General features: G+C 41.8%; 1 protein-coding gene across 1 annotated transcript; it reads right to left on the reverse strand.

Moving 5' to 3' along the window:
* Window positions 1-6,407: 6,407 nt before the first annotated feature.
* LOC136690677 (uncharacterized) lies at window positions 6,408-7,520 on the reverse strand. The gene has a single exon (XM_066662619.1). It carries the CDS (start codon window positions 7,408-7,410, stop codon window positions 6,472-6,474), a length of 939 nt encoding a protein of 312 aa, XP_066518716.1. The 5' UTR covers window positions 7,411-7,520; the 3' UTR covers window positions 6,408-6,471.
* Between the last annotated feature and the right edge of the window lie 488 nt (window positions 7,521-8,008).

Here is an 8,008-nt window from a genome sequence, read left to right on the forward strand (position 1 = left end):
ATACGCAGTAAAGAAAACTGAATCTTACGATCTGGGTGCGCTCCTTTCTGTAGATGACAATGAGTTATCAGAATTGTTAATACTCCATAGAGAAATTTTTGCCAAGAACAAACATGACTGTGGGCATGTTGATGCCAACATCATGGAGGTGAATGTTCAGGGACGAGATCCTCCTTCCCTCCGGCAGTACAATTATCCAGAAGAGGCCATACCACACCTACAGAATACCATTGATTCTCTCTTAGGACAAGGTATAATTAGGCCTTGTCTTTCACCTTGTCTTGCTCCTGTGTGGCCTGTCAGGAAACCGGATGGTTCATGGAGGTTGTGCATAGACTACAGAGAACTAAACAAATGCACCCCTAGTTGTGCACCAGTGGTAGCTTCTACCCCAGATGTTCTAGCATCACTTTTGCCAGAAGCAAATTATTACTCTGCTCTGGATATATCTAATGGTTTTTGGTCCATTCCCTTACATCCAGAGTGTCAATATAAATTCGCTTTCAAATTTAAGAATGCCCAATACACCTGGAATGTACTTCCACAAGGATTTGCTAACTCCCCAACTTTGTTCCACCAGTGTCTAGCAAAAATACTGGAACGGTTTTCCAAGCCTGAATGCCTCATTCAGTATGTGGATGATTTGTTGTTGCAGACCACTACAAAGGCAGAGCACATTACATTACTTGCAGAACTACTTCACCTACTGGGGGAAGCGGGGCTTAAACTGAACCCAAAAAAGGCTCAGCTCCTTAAGTCAGAAGTTACTTACTTAGGTATAAAGGTCAGCAAAGGGGGACGAACACCAGATCCACACAAAGTAGAAATAGTTCAGAGGCTTCCAGTACCAGTATCAGTAACAGCTCTGAGGTCTTTCCTAGGACTAATTGGGTTCTGTCGGGATTTCATTGAAGGATTTGCGGATATGGCAAAACCACTGAACTCTCTTCTATCAGGAAAAAAAAAGAAATCTGACACGTTAGATTGGGGCCCAGAACATCAAGTAGCATTTGAGAATCTGAAGCGTGCACTGAGTGAAGCTCCAGCGTTGCGCAACCCTGACAGATCACAACCATTCATGTTACAAATAGCAGCAACAGAAGAAGCTCTTTCAGCAGTTTTACTTCAAGAGGTACAGGGACGGTCACGTCCTATAGCGTATGCCTCTCGTGTACTTAGTCCAGTTGAAAAGGCATTTGATTCATGCACAAGACATCTGTTAGCTGTTCACTGGGCCATGTCACATTTTGAATACATTTATGGCTTTAATGAAGTAACACTCCACACCCCTCACACCCCACTACAGCTCCTTTTAACTGGTAAGGTAAAGGGTGTGTCTAATTCTAGATTAGCCAGATGGACTCTAGATTTAGGTTCCAAAAATTTAAAAACAGTGTACAATTCCAATTCTATGTTGCCCCGTACACTTCTTTATGAAGGTATTCCACATATTTGTGAGAACGAACCTAGCCAGCCCCCAGACAGTGTGTTTGAGATACGGCCTGTGGAGAATGCCTTAGATGTTTATGTTGATGGATCTCGGTATTGGAATGATGGACAATACCACACTGGTTTTGCTATTCATTCAAAGGAACGTGACTTTATGTACAAGTGTCCGGCCCAGTTTTCAGCACAAAAAGCTGAGATATTAGCAGTCCTACAAGCTCTGACAATTTTTCCTAATTCTGATTTAAACATTTATTCAGATTCAGCATTTGTGGTCAATTCATTGACATAGTATTTACCCATTTGGCAAAAGAGAGGCTTTACCACTGCCGATGGTCAGCCCCTAGCCCATTGTGACCTAATACAAGCTTTATGGTCAGCAGCCAAAGCTAGTAAATATAAAATAGCTTTGTTAAAGGTGAAGGCACATCAAAAAAAAAGGAACATGCAGACATGGGGATAGTAACCTTGTGGTGGACAAGTTGGCAAAAAGAGCGGCGGTTGAAGGGGAGCAATTTTCCAAAATTATAGAATCAGTACCAATTACAGTCATACAGAACAGAGAGCCAGTGGACCTTAAAGTCGCCCAAAACTCTGATCCACACATACGTGAGGCAATTAGGGCGAAACTTAATAATGAAGCTCTTTTAGATGGCCCCTTTACAAAATATGAAACACAACTCACAGTACATGAGAACATGCTATTTTACAAAAATGACAATACTACACTGTGGATTCCACCAGTGGGATTGCGGAATGATATCCTGTATCATATCCATAATCAAGGGGGACACCTAGGAGTAATAAAGGTAAAAGACAGGTTGAAGAACATATTTTGGTGGCCTAGCATTGATAAAGACATAAACAAATACTGTGCAAACTGTTTAACATGTGCCCAAATGAACCCATCACAGGTCAAACAGAAAGGCTGTTTGAGACCAGTTTGTCTAGCAGAAGGTCCATGGACAAACCTACAAATAGATTATTTAGGCCCACTTCCAGCAGCTAAAGGGGGTTACAGGTACATTCTGATTGTAGTGGACACTTTTAGTAAATGGTTGGAAGCATTCCCAATCAAGGCAGATACAGCCTCTACCACAGCAAGAGTTCTATGGGAACAAGTCTACTGCAGATGGGGTCTACCTCTAAGCCTAGAGAGTGATAGGGGTACTCATTTTACAGGCAAAATACACACAGACATGGCAAAACTACTGGGGATAAAACACAAGCTACATATAGCCCATCATCAAATCAAATCAAATCAAATCAAATTTATTTATATAGCGCTTTTCACAACTGATGTTGTCACAAAGCAGCTTCACAGAATTCCAGTAAGACAAGATTTGACATGAAATGTAAAGACAAATGTAAAACCCTCAAGTGAGCAAGCCAGGGGCGACAGTGGCAAGGAAAAACTCCCCCAGCTGAGGAAGAAACCTTGGGAGGAACCAAGGCTCACAAGGGGTGACCCATCCTCCTCTGGTCAATCTACTGGTGATGATAGTTAGTAGTCCATGAGAACTTCAGTGTAGGGACAGCTTCAAGGCACTTGGTGGTTGCTGGAGCGTGGGCAGCTGGTCTGAAGCGTGGAGGAGGATCTCGACAGTCATCCATCAGTGTCCAGACAGACAGGTGGGCAGTCGTTTACTCGGAAAGATGTAAAGGGATGGAATTAGTTTTGGACTGTTTTGTGTTTGTAAAGTAGAAAATATGAAAATTTCCAGAGTGTGGCTAATGACTCCGGCAGATCTGACTATGACAGCATTAACTAAAAGGAGAGAACCAGGAGGACACACAGACACGGGAGCATCCTGAAACACTGGCATCCCTCCGCTCCACCGTCAACAAACCTGAGTGATCGCGAGAAGCGGCGGGACGACAGCACCAGCGTCTCAGTTTACTATAATTCCCTGTGTCCATGGACCCCCCGGATCTGCCGCCTTTATCTATGGGGGAGCATTAGCTACCAAAAGATAAACTAAACAAATGAGTTTTTAGCCTACATTTGAAGATTGTGACTGTGTCTGAGTCCCGAACATTTTCTGGAAGATCATTCCAGAGTTGGGGGGCTTTATAAGAAAAGGCTCTTCCCCCAGCTGAGGCCTTCTGAATTCTGGGAACATTTAAAAATCCAGTATTCTGTGATCTGAGTGAACGTGGAGGCTCATAATAGGAAATTGTATCTTGAAGATATTCAGGAGCAAGCCCATGTAGAGCTTTATATGTTAATAACAAAATTTTGTAGTCAATGCGGAATTTAACGGGCAGCCAATGAAGTGATGATAGAACTGGGCTGATATGTTCAAATTTTCTAGTTTTAGTGAGGACCCTAGCTGCAGCATTTTGAACTAGTTGAAGTTTTCTTAAATTGCTGCTGGTGCATCCTGACAGTAGTGCGTTACAGTAGTCAAGCCTTGAAGTAATAAAGGCATGTACTAATGTTTCTGCGTCCTGGAGGGATAAGGCATTTCTAATCTTAGCAATATTGCGAAGATGTAAAAAAGCTGTCCTAGTGATACTACCTATGTGTTGATCAAATGATAAATCCGGGTCAATTATGACACCAAGATTTTTTGCTGCTGAACCAGGTTTAACTGGGAAGTTAGCTAGATTTAAAATTAAGTCTGATAATTTATTTCTTGTCACTTTTGGACCCAAAAGCAGGACCTCTGTTTTGTTACTGTTTAGAAGGAGGAAGTTACGCAACATCCAGCCTTTCACGTCTTTTACACAGTCCTCTATTTTCTTGAATCTGTGTTTGTCATCGGGCTTGGCTGAAATATACAATTGTGTGTCGTCTGCGTAACAGTGAAAGTTAATGTCATGGTTTCTTATAACTGTGCCTAGCGGTAACATGTATAATGTAAATAATAATGGTCCTAAAATAGAGCCTTGTGGAATTCCAAATCTTACTTTAGAATAATTTGAATTTAGATTGTTTACTTTTACGAATTGATAACGTTCCGTTAAGTAAGATTTGAACCATAATAGGGCTGTCCCTGTGATTCCAACCATGTTTTCTAACCTTTCTATGAGAATATTGTGGTCTATTGTATCGAAGGCTGCGCTTAGGTCAAGAAGCACCAACAGGGATACGTGGCCTTGATCAGAGGCAAGAAGAAGATCATTTGTTATCTTGACTAGAGCTGTCTCTGTACTATGATGTTGCCTGAATCCAGATTGGAATTTTTCATATATATGATTCTTATGTAGATATGAACTAAGTTGTTGGGCCACAGCTTTTTCTAAGATCTTAGACAGAAATGGCAAATTAGAAATAGGCCTGTAATTAGACAGCGTACTAGCATCAAGATTTGGTTTCTTGATCATAGGTTTAATAACTGCTAGTTTAAAAGCTTTGGGTACATGGCCCAGACTAAGCGATGAGTTTACTATAGTTAAAAGAGGATCAATAATAGCTGGTAGTACTTCTTTGAGCAACTTTGTGGGAATTTCATCAAGTGTGCAAGTTGTACAGTTTGCGGAGGTGATAATCTTCTCTAGTTCTAATTGTGGGAGTGGGTAAAAGGTTTCAAGTCTTTCTTTTACAGTTATATTATGTTTTATTTCATTCACATCGGGTGGCAGCCAGGATGGATTTGATCCTGTGGCTAGAGTTTGTTGTCTAATATTCTCAATTTTATTATTAAAAAAGTCCATAAAATCTTTACTGGTGAGAGTTGCTGGAATTAGTTGTTCAGAACCTGCTTGATTTTTTGTAATTCTAGAAAACACACTAAACAGTGCTCTCGGATTATTTTTATTATGGGAGATCAGCAAGGCCAGATATGCTGAGCGAGCTTTAGTGAGGGCATTTCTATACTCTATAAGGCTGTCCTTCCAGGCAGAATGGAACACTTCAAGCTTGGTTGATCGCCATTTCCGCTCTAGTTTTCGTAATGTTTGTATTAAAGTACGGGTCTTATCGTTATACCATGGTGCGAGCTTTTTCTGTCTTATACTTTTATGTTTAAGTGGTGCTACCTTTTCTAAAGTAGATCGACAGGTATTTTCTAGGTAATCAGTTAGTACATCTAGGTCTATTGGGTCTGATGGAGTTGGAACTGGGGTCGATAGTTCTGGTAGGTTTTCTATAAATTGTAGGGCGGTAGATGGTTTTATTATACGCCTTGTAGAATAGCGAGGGTTCTTACATATATTATGGATAAAACGTAGCTCATATGAAATTAAGTAATGATCGGAGATTGCTGAGGATTGCGGTAAGATATTAATTTTGTCAATGTTAAGACCTAGTGTCAGAACTAAGTCTAAAGTGTGGCTGCAGTAGTGTGTAGGCCCTGTTACATTTTGAGTAATACCAATAGAGTCTAAGATTGAGGTAGATGCCTTTTTTAGTGGGTCACTTTCCTTCTCAAAATGGATATTGAAATCTCCTACAATTATAACTTTATGATTGCACACCGCTAGGTTTGTAGCAAAATCGCTGAATTCTTTCAGAAATTCTAAGTAAGGCCCTGGTGGTCTGTAAATGTTGCATAATAAAAATGCGTCCTTTTTTGTGACCGGATTTGTAATAATAGTGGAGAGAACCTCAAAAGAAGAGAAGGTGTCACATTGTTTAAGACTAATTTCTAGGGTATTTTGGTAAATTACACATACTCCACCTCCTTTGCCTGATATTCTTGGGCTATGTGCATAATTATAGCCTAGGGGGGTGGCTTCATTTAGTGCTAAATATTCATTTGGTTTAACCCACGTTTCCGTGAGACAGAAAACATTGAATTTATGATCACTTATAATATCATTTACGATGAGTGCTTTTGAGTTTAGTGATCTTATGTTGAGTAACCCAAATTTTAGTTCTGAGGTGTTGCTGCTAGGTGTTGTGTATGATTTAATATTGATTAGGTTGCTGAAACAGGCTGATTTTGTTTTTCTACTTTTACGTTTAGTTCGGGGGAAAGACACAGTCTCAATACAGTTGAACCTGGGTGGCGTCTCAAGACAGTTCGCAGACGGTCGGTTTAGCCTGTCTGTCTGCGGCCTGGTCCCGGCTCTGGATTGTCAGCAGCTATCTACACTACTCTGCTGACTAACTAAAAGACTATGTGCTATACTGCAAGAAAGTAAGGCAGCACCCTCCCGCGTGGGGTGGATACCATCCCTACCTATAAGACCAGGCTTGCCCTCAAAACGTAGCCAATTGTCTATAAAGCCCACTTGATTTTCGGAACACCACTTGGACATCCAGCAGTTTAACGCCCAAAGTCTGCTGTAAGCTTCGTCGCCACGCCGCATTGGTATGGGGCCAGAGCAGATTACGGCATCGGACATCGTCTGGGCCAGTTTAATCACCTCTGTAATATTACCCTTAGTTACCTCAGACTGCCGCAGCCGAATATCATTGGCCCCTACATGAATGACTACCCTCGAATATCTCCTATTAGCTAACAGTCTAAGGTTGCCACTAATATCCGGCGCTCTGGCTCCCGATAAACAGCTAACTGTTACTGCCGGCGCCCCTAAAGGAGTAGCTAATTTCACGTGCCGAACAATAGAGTCTCCTATAACCAGAGCACTCTTAACAGGCTCCTCAGCGGGTGCTTCGCTGAGCGGGGCAAACCTGTTTGACACGCGAATCGGAGGAGCGTGGTGTCCCGGTGGGCTAGCTTTGGCCTCAGCGTTAGCATCAGCCTTAGCTTTCCGGCTATGACGCCGAGACGTCACCCATTCACCCCGCTGTGAGGGCTCTAACACCGGAGTCGTGGGGGTGCTAACTCTCCCTAAGGCACCCGGAGTTGCTAACACTGAATCTCGCTGTTTATCCCTCAACAATAATAAGCTCCGGATGCGCACTTCTAGCTGGTCCACTTTATCCACCAGAGAGCTAACTAGCTGACACTTACTACAAATACAACCACTATATTTATCGCTAGAGGTGGAAAAGGGCGTTAAACTAAACATGCCACACTCTGAGCAGGCAAAACAGCCAGTAGTAGCCATGGAATTGCAGGTACTTACCGCTTTTAGTGAATTTTAGTAACTTACACCAAGAACGTTACTCCAGGGTCCGGTGGCAGTTTTAGTGCCTCTGTAATGAATATTCCTGCGGAGACAATCTAAAAGATAGATCTATGGATGGTTAGTAGGTTATAAAAACAGATATAAATATAGAAATAACAATAGAAACGAGTAACCAGGAAAACCCGAGCGATCAAAACAGCTTCCAAACGGGTACAGAAACAGCCAAGCGGGTTCCACAATCATCCACAATCTTCAGGAGGGGTAGAACGTGCAAATAGAACATTGAAGACAGCATTAAAGAAAATGGTGCTGGAAAATGGCTCTAACTGGGCACAGAATCTTCCAAGCATTTTAATGTCTTTACATGGGATAATACATAAAAGTACAGGTTTCAGCCCTCACGAATTGATGACAGGCAGGAAAATGCGAATGCCAGAACACCTTTTTTTGGAAATGCCAAGACCTATGATTGAAGGATGGACAACAGAAACATTTCTTAAGAATATATGCTCCTCTTTACCTGTAATGTATCACCAAGCTGCCCAACAAATAGGTACCAATCAGAAATACAATAAAA

Source organism: Hoplias malabaricus, chromosome 3 (genome assembly GCF_029633855.1).
Source record: "Hoplias malabaricus isolate fHopMal1 chromosome 3, fHopMal1.hap1, whole genome shotgun sequence".
In the NCBI taxonomy this organism is placed as follows: domain Eukaryota; kingdom Metazoa; phylum Chordata; class Actinopteri; order Characiformes; family Erythrinidae; genus Hoplias; species Hoplias malabaricus.

Excerpts from the sequence above, each read along its gene's own strand:
- LOC136690677 (XM_066662619.1), bottom strand. The coding sequence starts at position 7,410 with ATGGCTACTACTGGCTGTTTTGCCTGCTCAGAGTGTGGCATGTTTAGT.